A 23793-nucleotide genomic window follows, 5' to 3' on the forward strand; every position below is an offset into this window, starting at 1 on the left:
TACAGGTTTACATGTGTATGAGTGGGCAGGATGCGGTGTAGTGTGGTGCTCTGTGTCCTGCTTCTGATCTTCTCTGGGAGAGGTCTGAGTCGACAGAGGAGACGACAGAAAGTAAACAATCTAGTCGTCCAAAATGAAGCAAGAGGTAAGCACTTTTTACGAATATTATATACAGTACATCGAGCTCTTTAAATTGCATTAAATGACGTTGATTCACTCCTTTAATGCTGAAACGTTAAAAACACTTTCACGGTGTTAAAGTAGCACTGATAGCAATGAATGAGCTTTTCCAGTATTAAATGAAATGAAAGATAAATTGACTCGGCATTAAATTAACTGTTGTTGAATTGACTTTTGTGGCATTAAATTGAATTTTTTTTGCGAACAAACAATAAAAACAATATTAAATAGAGTATTGAGTGAATATAGTGGTGAATTATTTCATATAATGCTTCTTTAACTCTTATAGTGTTCAATTAAAGGTTGTGAGCTCCTAGAAATGAATGTTTAAGCATCACAAATGGCTTAATATGTATAAAATGATCATTCGGAGTATATTAATAATATACAATGCGTATGTGTGCAAAAGTATGTGCACACCTGACCATCACGATCATATGTTCCTGTTGAACAGCCCATTCCAGATTTATCCCCACTTTGCTGTTATAATGCGCTCCACTCTTTCTTCTGGGAAGGCTTTACACTAGATTTTGGGGCGTGGCTGTGGGGATTAGTGTTCATTCAGCTACAAGAGCGTTAGTGAGGATGAGGACAGGTGCTGATGTTGGGATGTCGAGAAGGCTCCAGCTCCAGTTCATCCCAAAGGTGTTCAGTGGGGTTGAGGTCAGGGTTCTGTGCAGGACACTCGAGTTCTTCCTCCTTCTTTCAGCCTTCACACACCATGTCTTCATGGAGCTCGCTTTGTGCACAGGCGCATTGTCATGCTGGAACAAGTTTGGGCCTCTTGGTTACAGTGCAGGGAAATTGTAATGCTACAGCATACAAAGACATCCTATACAACTATGTGCTTCCAACTTTGGATGCCACATAGTCAGGTGTCCACATATTTTTGACTCAGTTAGTGTATTTTAGTGTTAATTCTAGTTAGAGTCTATGTACTAGATTTTGAAGGCTGGCATCTTCTAATCCATGTTTTGTTTTTTGCTCAATTCTCTTCCCTCTCTAGCTCTGATTTGTCCGGTGGAGGTGGCCTTCCTGGTGGACAGCTCTGAGAGTACCAAGGCTCTTCTGTTTGAGAAGCAGCGCAGCTTCGTTCAGCGTTTCAGCACCTGGTTGTCTCCGCTGCACGTTCCCGGCTGGCACGTACGTCTGCGTCTGGCCGCGTTGCAGTTCAGCAGCACCGTCTCAGTGGAACACAACTTCCGTGACTGGCAGGATGTGGATGTCTTTCAAAGCCGTGTGGCGTCCATGGCCCACATTGGTCATGGCACGTATTTGGCCTACGGCATCTCGAACGCCACGCAACTCTTTACTCAGGAGACGGTGGGCAGCAGTGTGCGTATCGCCCTGTTGATGACGAACGGAGTGGATCACCCACGCAGCCCGAGTGCCATCGCTGCTGCCGCAGACGCCAAAAACAACAACATTCGAGTGTTCGTCATTGGCCTGACGCAAGACAGGCAGAGTGATACCAGGCTGAGGTCCATCGCCAGCCCTCCACCACAGCAGCACGTGTTCAGCCTTGAGGATGCTCAGCTGGACGAGAGGCTTTTCAGAGAGTTGGTTAGTGAACAAGTGATTCCAGTTCGTTTATAAAATCAAAAGGCCATGTTTATGCAATATGATAATATTTTACACATATCATGGTAATATTTGTTCACAGTGTTCTGATATATCATGTCGAGCATTTTTATTTGTCCATAATACAGTCTTTTTTCTATTTTTTAAAAAAAATAGAGCACAGTTGTTAACACAGAGGTAAGGACAAACCTATAGACACTTAGTGCCCTCCATGATCAATTACCGAGTTGTTTCTTGTTCTTGATCTTATTCGATCATTACTACCGATTTGAGTTTGTGTCTGTTTCAGTGTCCACAGCCCAAGCCCTGTCCGTGTGATAAAGGAGAAAGGGGTCCTGCAGGAAACCCGGTGAGGAGACACACCACTTATCATCGTCTCAAGCAGCTTGACCCTGAATCTTATCTGGTTCCCCTGAGTTTAATCAATTCAGGCCAGATTTTTGTTTGTTCGGGTTATTTTTAACCTGATATATTTCCGTTAAATGTAACGCCTTGTGAAATACATGTATGTACTTATACCACAGCGCTAGTGTGTTCTCGATTCTGACTGGTCAGAAGATGTTAATATTCTAGTAGTTCTGGCTGCAAAGCAAATCACAGGTTTGTATTAATGCGCTAACTTGTTTTGTTGACGTTCCACAACATTAAATGTAACTCTAATTAGATTTTTATTTTTTGACGTGTTATTCAATGAATTAAAAAGAATTTAACTGTTAGAAAATGTAGTATTGTCGTGGTATAAGAGGAATAAAACACTTTGGGAATGTGCCGTTATTGGAGAATAATCAGCTTCAAGGAGGTAAAAGTACCCCGTTGTTGATTATTTTCCTAAACAGTAAATGCCTGCCCACAAGTGTTTTATTCCTTATTCATCACTGGAAAGTAAGACATCTTTTTAACAAGTTTTTACTGAAATTATTTGTTTTCATTCCATCTGTATTTAAGGGTAAACCAGGAAACCCAGGACAACCTGGCCCTCCTGGTCTCAAAGGAGTCAGGGTAAGTTCGCACCTTAGGTTCTGTTGTCTTTGTTTATTTTATTTTACAGAATTATGCTGATGGGTCAGTCCATCTCAAGTGGTCCAATGTAGGTTGCTAGACCGTTTTTAATTTTCGTCTTTTTATGGATGATCACCTCTATGTATTGGCATTTCAAAATCACCATTTTTAATTATTATTATTATTTTTTAAAAATTTTACTTGGTTTAACTATGACGGCCATCTTTATTGCATGGTACACAACAAATTTTGGTTATACAGCTGTTTACGGAAACCTCAATATCTCGGATCAGGATGGTCCTAGTTCCTTGGACCAAAAACTGACCTCTAGAGCACATTACAGTGTACATGGACATATATAAACATGTAGCAGATTCTTGTTCTTTAGACTTAGAACTTATGTCCACAGTTCCACGTTTAGGGTCAAATTATAATGGGAAGGGCTTGAGTCTCAGGCTTAATTTTTTAGCCGTATCTGGGTAAGCATAGTGTGCATGCAGACCATTTCAGATTTGACACTGTTTTTATGGGGGCAAGAAAGCGCAATTGTTAAAGATTTCCCTCACTCTCGGGTTGAGTATCTCTGGAGGGGGACAAGATACAAACCTGAAATTTTCACAGAAACAAGTCCTCTGTAGTAGCATTCTGCTGTAAAAAATCGTGAGTTTGAGGTTGGAGGTAAACTCTGCAGGACAGTGGACTTACCTCAAGGGCCAGATTTTGAAGAACCCGCCTGATCTATCATGTTATTACAGGTGTACAGTTGATATCCATGAATTGATTGTATCCAAATATGGAATTACAGTGCTCAGTTGGGTGTTTTACAAATGAACTCAAGTGGTCCAATAATTGCAAAGTTGATTGTTTGACCGTGTGATAAAAGCAGTTAGTGACTACTGAGCAGTAGAAGGAGAAACAACACCACAGCTTTGTTTATGTTTTAAGAAAATCAAAAAATGGTCGACCAACTTTGCAATTATTGGACCACTTGAGATGGAATGACCCTGATACGTTTCCTTCATATCTGTTGTTATTACAGGGGGAACCCGGCTTGAACGGACGACCAGGAATAGAAGGCCGTGAGGTGCCACATTGGGACCATTATTCATGACTATATGAGTATTTTGGTGTTTTCATGTAATCATGATGCTGTATGTTGCTCTTGTTACAGGGAAGACCAGGACTGAGAGGGGAAAAGGTTCATCCTTTTATCACCTTTTTATTAAAGGAATGTGGCTTTGGTTGTTTTGCATGTTCACTCCCAGAAATGTTCAGCTTAGTTGATTTGGTGGTTGTTCCAAAATCAACTATTCGATGCCACCTCCATAAAAGGGTTGTTTAAAAGAATCACTTCCTGAGAACAGCCTACAAAATGCACCTGAACTTCACCAAGTGTCATTGAAGCTACATATGCTGTTTTCAAAACACCGTGGACACCTTCAGCATGCTTGGTGAGAAAAGGGGAGTGTGTACAAGGATAAACCTCCAAACCCCTGACGTGAGGTTACAGTTTGGCTTTCGATGGGTGTTTAAACAGGAAAATGATCTCCGTTCTACGTCCGAAGCAGCGCAGGAATAGTTGCAGAAACACAAATCAATGTTTTGAAACAATTTCTTCAGTCTCTGGATTTGGACCCTACTGAAAACGTGGAGGAGTGGACCAAGATCTTTCTACAAGTCTCCAGCCTTGTTGCAGAAAGAAACTCAGTGCTGTTATTAGATAGACTCAAGCACTACACTATAGAAGAAGACAGGACCTAACTACACATACACATACACATACACAAGTGAGACGAAGTGCAGAAACCCCACGCAACAACATCGACTGACATTTATATTCAGTGTCAGGTGTGAAGAAATGTTCACGTATGCAAAATCATTGCGAACATTATCGCAAATGGACGGACCTTCATCAGGCTTCATCAAATATGAACCAAAATGAATAATAATAATAATAATAAATTATATATATATATATATATATATATATATATATATATATATATATATATATATATATATATATAAAGAGCAGTAAACAGTAATAAATGAAACAAAGGCAATATTTGATGTGATGACCCTTTGCTTAAAAAAAAAAAAAGTAGTCTCTGTTTGAATTAGCGCAGTTTTATGAGTAACTTAGATGGTAAGTTTCATTGAGCAACTTAGAGAAGCAGCCATGGTTCTTCTGGAGACTTTGACTGTCGCACTCGCTTCTTATTTTTGCAGCAAAATCCAGCAGCAACACTTCATTGTGTTTTTTTTGTTTTTTTTTTTGTCTGAAAAGTGTCTCTTCCCACTTACTATGCTGCTTTCTTTACATTTATATATATGGTCAGCAACAGCACTCAGATAGGCTATGGCATTCAAACGATGCTCAACTGGTATTAAGGGGTTCAATGCGTGCCAAGAAATCATTCCCCACACCATTACACCTCCAGCACCAGCCTGAGCTGTTGACACAAGGCAGGTTTTGTCCGTGGATTCATTCTGTCGATGCCAAATGCCTCATCTGCATGTTGTAGCAGAAATCAGGATTCATCAGACCAAGTGACATTTCCCCATCTCCAACTGTCCAGTTTGGGTGAGTCCATGCCCAGTATGGCCTCCGATTCATGTTGGAGTGGAACCCAATGTGGTCTTCTACTGTTGTAGCCCATCCACCTCAAAGTTCAATGTGTTGCGCATTCTGAGATGCTTTTCTGATCAGCACAGTTGTAGAGTGTAGTTATTTGAGTCACGGTTGCCTTATTGTCAGCTATTAAGGTGTCCGGTGAGTGTATATACTTTATATACTTTTCAGAAGCATCAAATCAAAAAAGGTACAATAGGTTTTACTTCTATATTTAAAAAAAAAAAAAAAAGTAATAACATGAGGTGGGGCTTTTTTTTTAGACTAACCCTAACCATAACACAATCATTTCAAGAGTAGTCCAAATCTGAAGAAGAATTTCTTGACATTGTTCTTCTTGAGAGAAGATCTGAGGGCTTAACACCTCTGATTTTCTCTCTCTCTCTCTCTCTCTCTCTCTCTCTCTCGCTCTCGCTCTCTCTCTCTTTCTGCTCTCTATCTTGTGCTACAGGGTGAGAGAGGAGAGTGCGGAGCAGAAGGGCATAAAGGAGATCAAGTAGGTTTTGTGGATAATTCTCTGTATCACTGACTTACACCCATGCTGTGAGATGCTGAACTTTCTGTTCTTTTCTCCTTTCCACAGGGTGCAGATGGACCCCCGGGACCTCGTGGACCTCCAGGAGAGCAGGTTATCATCACGCATTTGGATCAAGTCAAAATCATTAAAAATACATGTTTAAAAAAAAAAAAAAGATAAAAAGTCTTCCCACCACTATCCTATACAGATGATCTAGTCATCTTACCCCTACAACAGCTTTATCGCTAATCTCTCAAATGTTAGCTAGCATGATAATAATGGCAACTATGCCAACTAGCTGAATGCTAATAACTAGCTGTCTCAATACAAGCTGCCTTGATAAATACAAAGGCCACGTAGGCAGCAGACAGATTACAGTGATGGGTATTGGGTCTCATTGTTTTAAAGATTATTCTGTTAAAGTTTAGATTTACAAATATATGATTATAGAGAAATGTAGTGGTTTTTGAAAATATACTGAGTGGAAAGTAGAGGTTTTTCTTTTTGAAATATAGTGAGTGACTACACCTCAAAAGTATTCAGTATAACATTTGCAGGTATTTGCCAGGTTACGTTCATGACTGGAAACAAAAACTACTCCCTCATAAAAGTATAGAAATTTTAACTGGGCATTTGGAGCATGACTGTATCTGAGATACTTAACACAAGCGTTATGGCCGTGAGCTTGGAGACTGAAACCTCCAGATGAGCCCAGAGCTTCATTTCGACTTCTTAATAAGAAGAAAAGCAGTTTCCTTCTGCTGTCTTTTTCCCAGGAAAGACTCGAATCTGACGTTGGAACACTGTAATTATCCTCACAAGCATTAGGAAGGGTGTGTACGGTTCGTAATTCAGTCTCTAGAGCTGTGAGGAAACACAATCAGGAGATTGATTTCACACACACACACACACACACACACACATGGAGATGTTCCTACAACCCAAACAGCTCTCCTGTCTCTGCACTTATGGAATGTGATCTCGGGATTAGTCGTGATCCCTACAGTAATGTATCAGTCAATCTCAGCGTGAAATCTGCTGTTCTTGTTATCGTTCCAGTCCGGAGACTAATCTTATACACCTGGATTAACACACACTCGCGGACCACTCACTCCTTTTCTCGCTCCTGTGTTTAATGTACACACTTGCCTTAGACAAACGTTGGATAAACATACAAGTAAAGTATTCATATTTTTATTTTCTAAACTAATTTCATATAGAAGTGTGTGTGTGTGTGTGTGTGTGTGTGTGTGTGTGTGTGTGTGTGCGTGTATTTCAGGGTCCCATTGGTGGTCCTGGAGATTACGGTCCAGCGGGTCCTGCTGGACCTAAAGTCAGTAACTGTATCTCCACTCTGAAGCTGTTATTATATTATATTATATTATATTATATTATATTATATTATATTACATGAATCTGACACACATAAAGCATGACTGTTAAGGCTGTGTTTATTCACCAGGGTGACCGAGGACCTCCTGGAGCTTCTGGTCCTCCCGGAGACCAGGGAATTGGATTTCCTGGTCCAAAGGTTAGCAAATGATTCAACCAGCACTTTAATGTTGTGTATAGTAGCACCATGATTAAAATACACCACATTTATTTAGGGAGACAAGGGGAACCAGGGCAGACCGGGCCCTATTGGACCTGTTGGGATTGGAGAGCCAGGACCACCAGTAAGTTACACAATCAGCACTTTCATTTCTGCCTTTTGTTATACTGTACGCAACAAAGATAGGCTGTAACATTCTACAAATAGTGTCCCAGCATCTGCTCTAATAAAGGTTCACTTCACAACGTTATTCCAATGTTTCTCACACAACGTTCCCAGTTAGACACGTTAGACACTCAGTTAGACAGTCTGGAAGGTTATAGAACCACGGAACCATATTAACACCATGGAAACATTATCGTTAACATTCCTATGAATACAACTGTCTGCAGTAGCATTCAAAAGTGTTCGGAGACATGTTTAAAGAGCACCCAGAAAACCTGACATACCGAGTTTTCTTTAAAGCAATGAACTATAAAGTTTTAAAAAAATGTTCTTCTAACCTGTAATTGAACATGTCGTCATGGTGATATTCCAGAGTTTCCACAATAACAATGTTGAATATTGTACATGTTGTATACATGTAAGGATGTTATACCGTTGTTGAAATCTTGATTCTGATTGGTCAGAAAGTGTTGAAATTTCTATATGAAGAGCTCTGACAGTTTTCTCTGAGGAAACATTTAGTCAGCATTAATAGAAGGAGTCTACAGTGTCAGGGCTTTGACTGTCTGTAACAGTTAAAGTTAAAGCTGTAACTTTAAGGAAAGCCATCAGGATGAAGGGTTTTGTGGTTTCTTTGTAACATGACAAGCTGCATTTTTTGTCATATTAACTTTAAGAGATTGAAAAAAAGAGAGTCTAGTGAGGGAACGATTGTTTATATGCGTTATAATGTACAGTAAGTACGTAGTCTAATAGGTGAGGCACAACATTAAAGGTAACTGTAAACAGATAAAAAGGTACATTGTGTCAGTCTCGCAGCACACTGGCGTTCCATTCCTCCAGCCGGACGGAAATCGACTTATCGGATATTTCCAGTATAAACAAATCGCTACAAGTTTGTTATAAGATTAGTCAGGACAATGTTGGGTTTCTGTGTGTAGAGTATCATGACTCTACACCTGTCGTCTACACTACTCCGCCATTTTCGACCCTCGGAAACGGAGACTTTCGGGAATGCCGAAGACCCCGTTTTAGTTTGAAAACTCCAGGCCCACTGTTTCAGAATAAACAGACCAAAATGAAGACTTTTGTAAACGAAGGCGTGGCTTCGCCCACATTCGCTCCCTGACTGGGTCTTCTGGATCATTGCGTATCCTTCCCTGGTTCGTCACGCCCCTACCATATGACCATTACGCCACCTTAATCGTATAAATATACCGTGATCCTAGTGTAAACAGGGCCTCTGTGTTTAGCTGCTCCTGAGCTAAACACGTGAGGGGAAATGGGAGCGGTGTGAGCCCCCTGCTGGGCAAACAATTCACAACTCTCCACAATAACATTGGTAGAGAGATAAAATGGACAGAACAGCTCAAGCTTTTTCGATATAAAAACACTGTATACAACTGCCACAATAAAATGACAACACTTGAACCTAGTGGACTGTGTACAAAAGAGAAATACTTATGGAAAACTGCATATTTTTAAATCCCTGAATGTCATATGAGCCATTAACCGCTACTGTAGAGTGTAACATCACAAATAAATTCAGTGCTGAACATGGACATAAATAAAACAGGTGCAAATTCCATTTTTTGGCCTCTGGTAAAAAGGGAATAAATAAAAATTGCTAGCATCGGCAAATTTCTGTGGTAGAAGAGAAATAAAACCACTAAGCTATGTGCCGGGCTGCATCAGTCCACCCCTTCGTCGATTCTTTTCCTATAACATAAATCCCCCATGTGACATATTCCATACTTATCCTGTAGCCCATTATCAACCTTTCACTACTCCAAACAAAACCAAGTTTTATCTAGAGTCTTCATTAAGTTTCTTGACACAATAAAATGATATCATGTGAAATTCGGCATTCTGACGGAGTGTGCTGAATTGCAAGCCATTATAATAAATTTAAAAGTAGCAAAGTGCAGATAAGTCTCTTAATCACTTCTTGTTATGAACACTAACGACTTCCTTGTATTGTAAAGGGATCACCGGGACCACTAGGACTGCCAGGCAACCAAGGTTCTCCAGGCGAGGGTTTACCAGGACACAAGGTGAGTAAACTTTCCCACCAAAAGCTATGATCTCGTTGAACAGAACCCTTATGTTCTGTTCAGGTCAAGATAACTTATTCTTAAAACACTGTCTGCCTCATTTCCTCCATCCAGTCTTTTATTTGCACTCTGATTGGTCTTCATTTAGCGTAAAGTGTTGATCAGGAATCACATTTCAGATTCTATTTTCCTAAAAGATCAAATATATTTTATAAGAAACTCTATAATTGTATAACTATAAAATCTCCATTTGCTAGTCAGCGAACTCTGGGGGAAAATGAAACACGTCTATCTGACTCTGGTTTCAGGGGGACAGAGGCTTTGAGGGTCCAAAAGGTGCACCTGGACCTCCAGGGTTAGGCATCAAAGGTGAAAAGGTGAGAACTTAATTAATGAAGTTAATTTAAGTTGATTTGACTTAATTAAGTTAATTGAACAGTTTGAATTTTTATGTTTATGTGTAATTTTCAGTCTGGGTCCTTGGCCATTCAGTTTGTATGTGCTTGTCTTTGTAAGTTAACTGCATGTAAATTCTGCCTCAAGGTTCTTTCTTTTCATTTCCTTTGTTTGGTTTGAAAGATTTGGTATTAAAAAGACGCAAACAGCAGATCAGATGTTATATAACATAAAACCTGATGCATGTTATCTGTTTATTATATTAAAGTGGATGTAGAAAGTCTACACCCCCCTGTTAAAATGGGAGGTTTTTGTGATGTAAAAACCCCCCAATGAAACCAAGATTAATCATGTCAGAACCTTTTCTACCTTTATTGTGAAATTTTAACTTATTAATTAAAGTGAAAACACAATAAGAAATATTTTAGGGGTAATTTTTTTTTTTTTTTTTTTAAATGTACAATAAGCTGGTTGCATAAGTGTGCACACCCCTAAACTAATACTTACTTGAAGCAGCTTTAGATTTTATCACAGCATTCAGTCTTTTTGCGTAAGAGTCAATCAGTTTGGCACGTCTTGACTTAGCAATATTTTGCCATTCGTCCTTGAAAAAGCGTTCTACCTATGTCAGATTGGCTGGACATCTCCTGTGCACAGCCCTCTTCAGGTCACCTCACAGATATTTGATTGGATTTAGGTCTGGGCTCTGGCTGGACCGCTCCAAAACCTTGAACTTGTTTTGGTGAAGCCGTTCCTTTGTTGATCTGGAGGTTTGCATGGGGTCGTTCTCATTCTTTAAGTGTTTTAGCAGAAGACTTAAGGTTTTGTGCCAAAATTGACTGGTATTTGGAGCTATTCACTATTCCCTGATTAAAGCCACAGTTCCAGCTGAAGAAAAAAAACAGCTGCAAAGTATGACGCTGCCACCACCGTGCTTCACAGTGGGGATTCTTTTGGTGATTTTTATTTTGTGACAAACATATCTTTTGGTATTACGGCCAAAAAGTTCAACTTTGGTCTCATCAGATCATTAGACGTTATTCCACATGGTTTTGTGAGATTGGATGATTTATTTATTTATTTTTGGTTAAAAAAGACTTCTGCCTTGCCACCCTACCCCATAGCCCAGAGATACGGAAGATTATTGTCACATGTAGGGAGTAACCAGTACTTGCCAGAAATTACTGCAATTTCTTTTAATGTTACAGCAGGCCTCTTGGCAGCCTCCCTGACCAGTTTTCTCCTGATCTTCTCATCAGTTTTAGAGGGACGTCCTGTTCTCAGTAGTGTCACCGTCATGCCATTTTTTTCTCCACTTGTTGATTATGGTATTCCATTGTATATCAAATGCCTTGGAAATTTTTTTGTAAAACGGTTTTTGATTGATATTTTTTTAGCAGCGATACCCCGTACCTGATTTGTAAGCTCTTTGCGGCCCGTGGCTTTTCCAGTTGTATGCTACCAAGAAGATGTCAGGAACATCCTATAGGAACAGCTGTACTTTATTTGGGGGTAACCAGTCACTTTAATTGATGGCAGGTGTATACTAATTAGTATTTTCTGAACACTGCCACCTTCCCAACCATAAAAGGGTGTGCACACTTTTTATTTTTTTCCCCTTAAACGATTCTTATCGTTTTGCACTTTAATTAATAGGTTAAAATTTTACAGTAAAGGTCAAAAATGTTCTGACATGATTTATGTTGGTTTCATTTATTTTTTTACATCACAAAAAACCTGCCATTTTAACAGGGTTGTGTAGACTTTTTAGATCCAATGTATAGGTTCTTACATTATTTTATAATACTTACCAAAATCTACAAATAACACAGATTACTTGCTAAATATTTTACATTCGTAGCTAATTATCGGCTTTGTATTTTGCAGTATGTTGGTGATCTGGCTTCTAATTCACGCTCTTGTATACTCACTATTATCCACAAGGGGGCGCTATCATAACATGCAAAAGACATTCTGTCATTTTTTTTTTTTTCTACTGTAAATTCTCCTCTTGATATCCTGTAGGGGGATCCTGGAGCTCCAGGACCACAGGGACTGGTTGGATTTCCTGGAGATGGAATTCAGGGAGAAAAGGCAATCCATAACCTCTAGTTATAGATAGTGATCATGTATTACAAATTTCTGTACCCCTTTTAGTTTCTTAAAATTATTAATTAATTTTTAGTATTATTTTTTAAATACAGGGTGAACAAGGCCCAGTAGGGCCACCGGGCGCTAGAGGAGCTGCTGGTGTGGGCATTGTAGGCCCAAAGGCAAGTGCTGCAAACATGACATAAATATGTGACTGATTTGTTTTTTAGAAGTGCTTTTGAGTTCTCTTTGAGAAAACAGGAAATCTAAGATGGAATATCTTAAGGGTGTGCATCACAAAGAGCTTTAGGAGAGCTTTATTAATTCATTCATTCATTTTATTTTCAGGATCATCGGTGCTATCCATAGCAGAGGTCAAAATCACAAATCAACAAAAAGCAAGGGAACAAAAGATTACCACAGGCAATATATGTTAATGTATACACACTTGCATGACTTGGCATTGGGAAAGATAACTCGTCTATATAGAAAAGCATAACTAGATGATGAGCAAATGCAAATACTGAAGAGTAAATAAGGCATAATGATCGAGGAAAGTGGGAAGCCATTGATAGTTAGATAATAATAATGAGTCTTGATTGCACACATATACATTACAGCAGAGTGAAATTCTTTTCTTCGCAAACCCCAGCATGATAGAAAGTTGGGGTAGGAGTGCAGGATCAGCCATGATACAGTGCCCCCTGGAGCAGAAAGGGATAAGGGCCCAACAGTGGCAGCTTGGCAGTGCTGGGGCTTGAACCCCAACCTTCTGATCAGTAACCCTGAGCTTTAACCATTAAGCCACCACTGCTAGGCAAGCAATGAGACAGATACGGCTAGTGTGAAGGTTAACTAGCCAATTCGTTTATGTCCTTCAATGACTTCTTTGAAAATGTCAGGTTGTCATGTAAATCAGTCATTTTGGGGTGTACCACATCATACCCTTAAAGTATCGTCTTGTTCCACTGATAAATGGATATAATTTAAATGTTATGTGCTTCACAGGGGGATCAGGGCTTCCCTGGTGCACCTGGACTTCAAGGAGAAAGAGGCATCGGAGAACCTGGACCAAAAGTAACGTGCACTCACCTCTCTTTGACTTTGACAAGAATGTATAATAAATACATAATAATAATAATATACGCAAAATACGTCAAAACCATATTCTCTAATAAATGATAGGGCACAACACAGGTATGTCAATAATTTAAAAGACAGAATAGAAGGACAATAAGCAATCAGCTTTATATTGAAGTATTAACAGCTGACAATCACTCAACCGTTGAGGAATTTTTCTTATATTGGAATATTTGAGCTGTGCTGTGTATTCATTATTGCTAACAATCCATTACTTGAGAAAGAAGAGTAAAGAGTACTACAGTTTAATTTAAGGTATGATGTTTGTCAGCTACGATATAATCCAATAGGTTTAGGCATGTGAGAGCGTCACTGTAGATGCCTGTAAATATTATGTTACAGGGGGACCCAGGATCAGATGGTGCTCCGGGAATTCCTGGCATCCCAGGAGAAGATGGAGCTGTGGGATCCAAGGTATGGTCAGGGTTCATTTTTGGAGACAATTCTAACCTTACAGCCAGCCGAAAAAAGAGAAAAAAAGATGTGGGTTTAAATGAACAGATGGGATGGTGTTTCACAAGAGGCTATACTCCTAATTGGTGACTTCAGTCCGAAAGTCACTCATATTTAGATCAGCTTTACATACATCAAGTTGATTTTTTGGGCTCCACTTTCAGGCTACTAAAACGACCTGAGTGTAGTTTATGCCTCCAGGGTTGCCAGATTTTTCTTGAGTAGAAGCACCAGAGATGGGGGGGTTTTTCAATAGCATCTGGCCCATCACCTTGAAACAAGCAGTTGTCTTTAAAAAGTGTGGGATAGAAAATACAGACTTAAAAAGGTGATCACATTTGTTCTGTAGTGTAGTGTAGTGTAATAATATGCAGAATAAAAGCAAGAGACTGTGTGAGAAAGTACATTTTTGGATGAAAGTATCCACAAAATATATGTAAACAAACATTGTAAGCTTTTTGGTACGTTTCCTTCCAACAGACAGTTCAATTTGTGTATTGATCTTTGTCATTTTTGTTTTGTTTTGTTTTGTTCCTCTTGGTTTATCGGCACACATGGAACGTCAGGGTGAGATGGGTTTACCAGGTCTGCAAGGTCCTGATGGTGCACCAGGAAAAGGCATTCCAGGAGAAAGGGTACATCATCATTCACTCTGTAGAGTGGGTGGGGTTTGGTAGTTAATTATGTCTTAAATGATATTAATATATTATGAGATTGCATTGATATATAATCACTTACTGGTGTGTGTTCTGATGTGGTATTAGCATTACATGAAGATGAAGAGAATGAAAAATTTAGGTTTACATAATATTCATATTAAGGTTTGTTATAAACTAGTCAACTACAAATATGTGAAGGTAAAAGATTATACAATTTTTAAAAACCCTGCTAAAACAAACAGGGAGAACTACAGGGACAGAATCAGTGCATAACAGAAAACAGAAGAAAGGAAGCTACATGGGTTATCTATCAGGCTAGTTAGCAAAGATAGCTGCCATGCTAAGCTGGCATTACCAGTATACTTGTACTCATGAAAATATCAAATTTAGCCATACAAAGGGCCTTGGCTGCTTCAGACAGACCCTTGCGTATTATGGACGCTAGTTTTAGAGTAAAGTTAATGATACAGTCTCATTGTATAGATAACATTGGAGCTTGTGGATATGAATTATGAGTAATATGGTATGTGTGACGTCACCGAAGGGCGATCAGGGTGACCGAGGGGTTCGTGGTCTTCCAGGATCTCCAGGACCTGCAGGGCCGCCAGGGGCGAAGGTAAATATTGGGTCATTCTTTAATAAATAATAAATCGTAATCATTGGCAAATTGCCATGTTATAACATTTTGTGATGTGGTGTTATTGGAAAATAATCATCTTCACTGTTATGCTTTAATATAACAGCATGCCCCCAAGTTTTATTCTTTACTTAAGCAATAGGATGAATGTGGCACAACATAAGCATGCTTAATGCATGTGTGTCTTTCTGCTTGCACTACTGGTTTGAGATTAACACGATAAGCAGCGGGATGTTTACAGATAGGGATGGCGATGTGATAATAGATGTCTGTAGATGAATATGGTTTATTATTTTAGGGTGAACCTGGTAGTCCCGGGATGCCGGGGATGCCTGGGCCGCCAGGGTTTGGATATCCTGGTCCAAAGGTAAATCAATATTAATGCTTTATCAAGCACATTATAATGATCTTTTGTTTTTAGTTTTCAGTTTGTTGTCATGAATAATGAATGAGGGAAATGATACCAATAATGCATATAATGGGCAAACGGCAAACATCCTGTTGTAACATCTTAATGAGCATGGATATGGACTCTACAGCAAGTCCAGAGAACTGTGTTGGTGCAAGACTGTATATAATGTGACCAATTCAATTGAATTTCAGTGTGTTGTATTTCTTATCAGGGTGAGCCTGGGCCTGTGGGTCCTCAGGGCATGGTCGGAGAGCCAGGATTCGGACTTGCAGGGCCAAAGGTGATAAATTGTTAGGCACAAACCATATTTTAAAAATGTAGTCTTATTAGGTTTTATTTTGAGGCATATATGTTCTTGAACTATTTTCAGGGTGACAGAGGACCACCTGGACTGGTGGGACCACAAGGGGTAAAGGGAGAAGGTTACCCTGGGCCTCAGGTGTGTGTATATGTATACACATACATTAACTGCACATTGAAAAGAAAAAGAAAAAAAAAAGAATTGGTCCAAACAGGAGCTAGTGGTACTTGTAATTCATTTCCAGCTGCTAGCTCAGAGGTTCATTTAAAGATGTCTAGCAGATAAGTTACTCAGCTAGCTCATGGGTTTATTTTAAAAATATGGAAGAAATACCATTTACAGTCGCTTGTTCATCTAAACATAGCAGAACATGGCATTATTCAACGCTTTAGGCATTCTTTTAAGTATTTTTGGAAGAACAACTCAGTACTTATAATGTATTACGCTATTTCCTTCTTTAGTCCACAGTTTCTATCCGTGAATATTTCCAGGCTTAAAGGCAAATGCTTGTGTTTAAAGGCGGCTGTAATTTCAGACACTACTGAAAAAAAAGGTCTCTGACCATTCTACTCAAGAAATTCTGGCAACCTCTGAGCCATGAACTCTCCAGGGACCCTAAAAATCATGTGCATAACCCAACACAGAATATGTGTAACTTTCCCTGCATAAATATTAACACACCGTTTGGATTTCTGCTCATTTGTGTGATGATTGTAAGGTAACATTTTGAACCAGACTAGTTTTTTAATGGACTTACACAATGTTGGCAATGATCAGGGCTATCCCCACCTCAAAGTACCATTTGTTCCATTAGTTGTAACTACAAGAACTATTCATTCTTGAAGGTTCAATATGTATACAACTAGATACAAGTGGAACTGGACCAATGGCCAATGGCAAAAGCACAGTTCTGATTTTCTGGTGCCAAAAGTTCTGGTATTGTGTGTAGTGGAAACAGGCATGGTATGGTGATAGACAAGAAAATTCCTCATCTAGGTTTATGTCCATACTTTAGGGACTTCCTGGATTGCCTGGAGTACCAGGAGAAATGGGACCACATGGAAACGGACTACCAGGACCTAAGGTAATGATCATGTTATGTTTTGTTAGAAAAATTCGCTCATGTCCTTTGTCTATGTTTAGCCAATGGTAACTCTGCATTGATAGGGGGACAGAGGCTCCCCTGGTGTTCCTGGGCCATCTGGGCCCCCTGGAATAGGACTTTTGGGACCAAAGGTAAGCTTTTTAGATCCATTTAAGAAGACTAAAATCAGAACAAAAAAAATTCTCCATTCCTGCTTTGACTTGGGTTTATTCCAGGGTGCGACCGGTCAACCAGGCCCTCCTGGGCCTCCAGGTCCACCTGGTGAGGGCATTCAGGGCCCAAAGGGAGAGCCAGGCTTCCAGGGACCACCAGGCCCCAGAGGTCTCACAGGAGAAGGCATTGCAGGAGAGAAGGTGATGGAAACTCAGGATTCATTGTATAATAGAGTGACAAAGCAAGTTAATCATGACTGGAATATGATTTATATACACTGCAGGTAAACCAAAAAAAGCCCAGTTATGTTTGCAGTCTTAATGGTTATTTTCCATCCATCCATCCATCCATTTTCTATACCACTTATCCTTACTGGGTTATGGGGAGCCTATGCCAGGGAGCATGGGGCACAAGGTGTGGTACACCCTGGACGGGGTGCCAATCCATCGCAGGGCACAATCACACACACATTCACACACCCATTCATACACTACAGACACTTTTGGACATGCCATGCATGTCTTTGGACCGGGGGACGAAACCAGAGTACCCGGAGGAAACCCCCGCAGCAGCGGGAACCAGCCATAGAGGTGTGAGGCGAACATGCTAACCACTAAGCCAATGTTCGCCCGGTTATTATGCTATGGTGAATAATTGAATGAAAAAGTAATTGAAAGATGACATGACGACTGCATTTTTGTGCACAAGTATAATACATATCGAAGCACACATTTTCATTTAATGTGCTGGTTGGCAGTGAAGCCTGTACGTATGCCTTAATATCAACAATGCAGAAAGTATGTTTGTATACAAACTGTATAACATGGTATACATGAGTCACAGCACCAGCTAAGTTGGGGAAAAATAGAAAAGCAAAACCGTATACACTACATTCTGGTAATATTTATCGAACGTGTTCTGGTTTCAGGGGGACAGAGGTCTGCCTGGTGAGCGCGGCAGAAAAGGAGACAGTGGAGATTTCGGAGCACCTGGGAGAACAGGAGCAGTGGTATTATATACTTGCTGTATATTTTAATATAGCCATTAATTAACTGTAAATAATTACCTAACAATAAAAGCCATAACCCTGTTAAGATAATAATGTAACAGCTGTCACTGAACATATGTAAGTCATGAAATATTTTTATTGTAGGGAAAACCTGGTGAGAAAGGAGATCCTGGCCTCTCGGTAAGTACATTAATTAACGACACTAATTACACACTCGCATATATTATATAATATATATATATATATATATATAAATATACAGAAATTTCATGTATTCATTATTCCTTAAGAAAATTTGATGAATTTCATTTCTTCGACAGAGAGAAGAAGTGATCCAAATAATCAGGGAAATGTGTGGTAATACAACATGCCTACAGTGGATAATAATAAAAACACTTATACGTCATGATAGCGTCTAATGTTTAACAATCACAGAATTTTTTATTTAATCTTTTTATTATTTTTTTTATATAAAAAAATCGGTCTATTAGTAATTGGTGTTGTAGTGCTGTAGTAATTACAGTGTCTTCTTAGTTAGTCTTTATGTGTGTGTATATATATATATAGATAGATAGATATACTGTATAATAGGTTCCTCAAGGGTTGTTTGGAGAGTTCATAAGATACTTATTACGAATAATTACTTAAGAAAACTTTTTATAAGAGTGTATGTACACACTCCTTTCCTTAAGCAACTTAAGGACTGCTCTTTGTACCTTTAATGAGCTTTTTAACACTACATGCACCCTTTCAGGCAAAAGATACACACTGAAGGTACCATTAAGGGTAAAACCAAGGAAATGTACAGTCTAGTACCTCTTTTTTTTTTTTTTTTTTTTGAAAGTGTCTGCTATTTTTTGTATGTTGTGTATTATAATTTAGAATAATATATTTTGCATGGTCCTCCAGGTTGTGGTCGGAGGTGCAGCGAGAGACCCCTGGAGCTCGTTTTCATAATCGACAGCTCCGAGAGCGTCGGTCCCGAGAACTTTGAGCTTACGAAGGACTTTGTGAACGCTCTGATGGACCGTGTGGCAGTGAGCCGCGAGGCTACACGTGTGGGAGTTGTGTCGTACAGTCACGTCGACATGGTGGTGGTCAGCCTTCAGCAGCTGACCGACCGCACCAGCATTAAAGCCGCTGTACGTCAGATGCCCTATCTGGGGGAGGGTACTTTTACGGGACGTGCTATCCGCAGTGCCACGCGGTTGTTCCAGGCCTCGCGCCATGGTGTGAGGAAGGTGGCTCTGTTGCTGACGGACGGACAAGCGGACCGACGGGATACGGTGCAGTTGGAGGTTGCCGCAGAAGAAGCGCACGCTGCTGGGATAGAGATGTTCGTAATCGGCGTAGTGAATCGCAGCGATTCAGGTTACGGCCAGTTTCAGAGAGAGATGAATTCCATCGCTTCAGATCCGGATGAAGAGCACGTCTACCTTATCCACGACTTCATGAACTTGCCCAGTATGTAGCGCTTTATTAAACGAGTAACATCCTTCGTGTTTCTTTAGCAGGCTTGGGATTAGAACTCACCACCTCACTGTTCACTAGAGCACCACTATTTATAACAGTTTGATTATTTACTAGGATTTATTAGTACAGCAGACAGCACAGGGAATGATTACAGTAAAACCCACGGTACGTTTCTTGCTTTTTCTCAGACTTGGAGAGTGAGATACTGAGTCGGATCTGTGAGCCGGACGATGACTCGGTGCTCAGCTCAAAAGGGATCATCATTTTCCCAGCTGGCAAAGAGGTGAGAGGCATTTTTCCCTAATTCACCGCGTTTCATATGAGTTACGGTAACGTTCACAAAGATTCCGTTAATTATCACAAGTACTAGACCGTTCAAATAGCCCATGTTTGATATTAATAAGAAATAATCCATTGATATTTCTGCATGTGATATACGTGTCTGTGTTGAGTCTGTTTCTAAATAAAGGTTTTCAATAATAACTGTTAATAATTTCCCTAACATACTCCCGCTTTCTGTCCAGCCGGAAGCTCCAGCGGGGTTTAAGACTCCCTCTCCAGAGACACGTGAAATCGACGACAGGAAGCCGTCAGCGTTCGAAGAGGATGTGGATGATTTTACAGCAGGGAACAGAGTGAGTCTCCAGCCTCCTGCCGTGACTGTGACGAGATCTCGGCCTCCCACAAACGTCCTGTTTGACCCTGACTTCAGCTCTCCTTCACAGATTCAACCTCCACCGTTCCAGTCTGGAGCAGGTACACACGTGCACTGTAAACGTTAAAGCTGCCGGGAGAAATCGGGAGAAATAACGAAAGCCTGCGTTTGTGTAAATGCCTTCGCGATGAATATCCATACCTTAACAACAGTTTTGAATTCGTCCAAACACAGCGATTTACCATTTTAATATTATTTAACGATGCTTCATCAGACATGTCTAACATCGTTTATCCAGTTGGGAATGTTCAGATATATGTACTGAAACGTAGTTAAATTGGGAATTGTCTGGGCTTCAAGGCATGAAGATTACTTCATTTAAGGAGGTTCTTTGCGATTACGTTTACGCAATACAGTCTCACAGTGGGGGAAATAAGTATCGGGCGCGTCAACATTTTTTTCAGGAAGTATATTTCCAATGAGGGTATTCACGTGAAATTTTCACCAGACATCAGTATTCACTCAAGAAATCCAGAAATATAAAGAATTCCCCACTTTAAAGTCTATAAATAAAGTTATGTGTAATAAAGTGGAATGACACGGGAAAAAAGTACTGAACACGCTAAGAAAAAGCCGTTCTCCAAGGCAAGGGACCGGCTGAAACCCGCAAGTAATTACACCCCCTATCTGTGCAAGTTAATATCAGCTGGGTTAGTACATTGATGGTCTATAAATAGGCTTTTCGTTACCAAGGTGTCACACAAGAAACATCTCATGATGGGTAAAAGCAAAAGAGCTCTCCCAAGACCTTCACAACCTTATTGTTGCGAAACATATCGATGGAATCGGATACAGACGTATTTCAAAACTTCTGAATCCTCCAGTAAGCACCACTGGGGCCGTTATCCACAAGTGGAAGCAAATATATTTACTGAAAAAAATGTTGAGGAATCCAATACTCGTTTCCCCCGCTGTATACTATTATTAGTCTTCCTCTGGTGCCTTTAACCTGGGCTAAAATATTCAAAATGGAGTGCAGCCAGAGCGCTAAAACTGGAGACTCCTTCCACAGATGTTTAATTAGCAGCTCCTTTACAGAAAACCTCCCTACATGGGAACTTGGATGAATAATCACTCCATTTATTCGTATTCTTAGATTATTTGGAGCGTCTGCCAAATAAGTCCCTGTGAATGACTTGTTACCATAGAAACAGTAACACATTAGAAACGGGCACATTAATGTAAACCTCTGATTTGTGTTGTAGCTGTAACTACTGTCAGCGCTGTTGTTAGAGAAAACTAAACACCTTCTGACCAATCGGAACGGAGAATTCGACACCGCTGTGGTGTAATGCGTTTTAAATAATGCAACGTTACATAAGCTACCGTTTTAAAGCATCGCACACGCTGCATAACTGTAATAAATCTTCAACACAGGTATAATAGTGACGGTAACAGTGCGAGTAAAATGATCGTCAGCATTGAGAGAAAGTCGCGTGTGAGCTCTAGCAGCTCCATAATCGATACGGAGAAGCACGATTATATCACGACTTATCATTTGCCACTAAATGTAATATAAGTGTGAAATACGTCCATGATACATATGCATTTGTTTCCAGCTGTAGACTGTACGGAGCGTCTCGACCCCGGGCCGTGCAGGAACTACGATGTGAAGTGGTACTACGATCCTTTAGCTAACGCCTGCGCCCAGTTCTGGTATGGAGGTTGCCAAGGCAACAGCAACCGCTTCGACACACACCAGAGCTGCATGGACGCTTGTGTGAAAAGATTAAAAGTTTTATCTGGTTGAACATCAAGAAAGGAAACATGTCTTCTTAGGTAGTGTAAATATTAATGAACAAATTGTTACCACTTTTTATTAGGACATGCGAGTACAATGTGGTAAAAAAAAAATCAAAAAAGTATTGATTTTTATTTTATAGATGTGCTTTGCAGTTTATACATAAGGAATAAAACACCCGGGGGTGTTCTGTTATAGGAAAATAACCAACAGTATGGTAGTGTGACACGGCCATAACAGCACATATCAAAGTGTTTTATTCCTCTTATCCGACTTTGCCAAACTAACATTTTTTTTTATTTATTAAAGAGCAACACAGCATATTTCTATTCCATTTACAGTTTACATTATGTTGTAGAACATCCAGAAAAGAGTTGCTCCGTCACCAGACGCTCCTTTTGTCTATCTCGACGTTAATAGGACTAAAAAAAAAATGCTGCTTGTCGTTTTACCAAGAGCCCACCGACTCAAATCTTAAAGTTACAGCTTTACCTTTGACTGTTACAAAGTGCTGACACTGGAGACTCCTTCCACAAATACAAACAGGAAGACTCCCACCATATCAACATATCTACACACATTTTTTTTTTTTTTTTATGATTCTTTGTGGAGCGTCCACCGTACAAGTCCCTTTGCAAGTTGTTACTATAGAAACGATAACATGTTCGAACGAGGGCATTCTCGATTCTGATGAGTCAGAATGTTTATATAGGCTGATGAAGGTAAACACTATGGACTATTTGGTAGAAGGTTACAGTTACATGATAGTTTAATTTCGAGGGCTTGGAATCAGATTGCTGCTCATGAAGATGAGAAACATCCCTCAGAATGTAGTAAAAATTACATTACATATGATGCCACTAAAAATAAGTTATGAGCAATGATTGTTTGCATTCGTTTTCAGAATACGGAATTTAGGATTGTCAACGTGTCATGGATTAAAACTTGAAATGGCACTGATCTAATAACCACGGGTGATACCAGTAAAAAAAACATGAAAGGAAAAGTGGATTGGGATATGAGAGGGGGAAAAAAGAACGCCTTTGATTGGAATTGGGTTTGGAAAAAGTTTGTTTTAAATGTTTACATATGAAGAGTTTTGATTTTAGTTTTTTTGTTGTTGTTGTTTTTGTTAGGATAGACTGCTGTAAAAAACAAACAAACAAACAACAAAAACAATAGAAACCCTCATACAATTTGTAATGGTTTTTAATGGTTTTAATGGAAACTGTAATGCTCCCTGTGGATAATTTGGTAATCGGTTCCTTTCTATTTGTGGCATGTTATGACTAGTGGATACCATTAAGGACCAATAATGGTAATGGTTTTAACGGTTAGATGATAGTTGGTCATGGTATTTGTAGTGGAAACCTTTAGAATGACTGTTATGGTTGCTATTGTTTTTTTTTGTTTTTTTTTTCAGCACGGGATTTTTTAAAATATATATATTTATATTGTGTGAAAGCTGCAGTTTTGTCTACATTGTGCTTTTACTGCTTTTTAACCCTAGGTTTAAAAAAAAAATTACGCTTAGTATAGTTAAAAAATAGAAAAAAGAAGAAGAAAAAAAGCCGTTTAGGTATTATCAACATCGGCTCATCCTCAAGGTTTCCGTATTGTTATTGTACCTCTAATCATAATTATTGTTTCTAATTATCTTATTATAACTGTTTACTATTTCATACAATTAAAAAGAGGCGGTTTTCAGACCAAAAAAAAAGCCATTTTATTCAGACAGCAGGTAGAAATTCGTGTTTCGGCCAGCAGAGGGCAGTAAACAACAGGAAAGCGCGCTGTGATCAAACACCAACGTAGAACCAAGCGCTAC

General features: G+C 39.6%; 1 protein-coding gene across 1 annotated transcript; it reads left to right on the plus strand.

Annotated features, from left to right (window-relative positions):
* Positions 1-23687, plus strand: col28a1a (collagen, type XXVIII, alpha 1a). The gene is made up of 33 exons (XM_017481048.3): positions 1-145; positions 1187-1743; positions 1918-1938; positions 2051-2110; positions 2707-2760; positions 3800-3844; positions 3932-3958; positions 5844-5888; positions 5976-6020; positions 7189-7242; positions 7372-7440; positions 7517-7585; positions 9612-9680; positions 9989-10057; positions 12102-12170; positions 12281-12349; positions 13176-13244; positions 13650-13721; positions 14327-14395; positions 14964-15035; positions 15355-15423; positions 15680-15748; positions 15839-15907; positions 16785-16853; positions 16937-17005; positions 17090-17227; positions 17956-18036; positions 18181-18216; positions 18357-18393; positions 18946-19500; positions 19698-19792; positions 20034-20265; positions 21784-23687. Exons 1-33 carry the CDS (start codon positions 31-33, stop codon positions 21972-21974), a joined length of 3429 nt encoding a protein of 1142 aa, XP_017336537.1. The 5' UTR covers positions 1-30; the 3' UTR covers positions 21975-23687.
* The last annotated feature ends 106 nt before the right edge of the window (positions 23688-23793 follow it).

The sequence above is a fragment of the Ictalurus punctatus genome, chromosome 12 (assembly GCF_001660625.3).
Source record: "Ictalurus punctatus breed USDA103 chromosome 12, Coco_2.0, whole genome shotgun sequence".
In the NCBI taxonomy this organism is placed as follows: domain Eukaryota; kingdom Metazoa; phylum Chordata; class Actinopteri; order Siluriformes; family Ictaluridae; genus Ictalurus; species Ictalurus punctatus.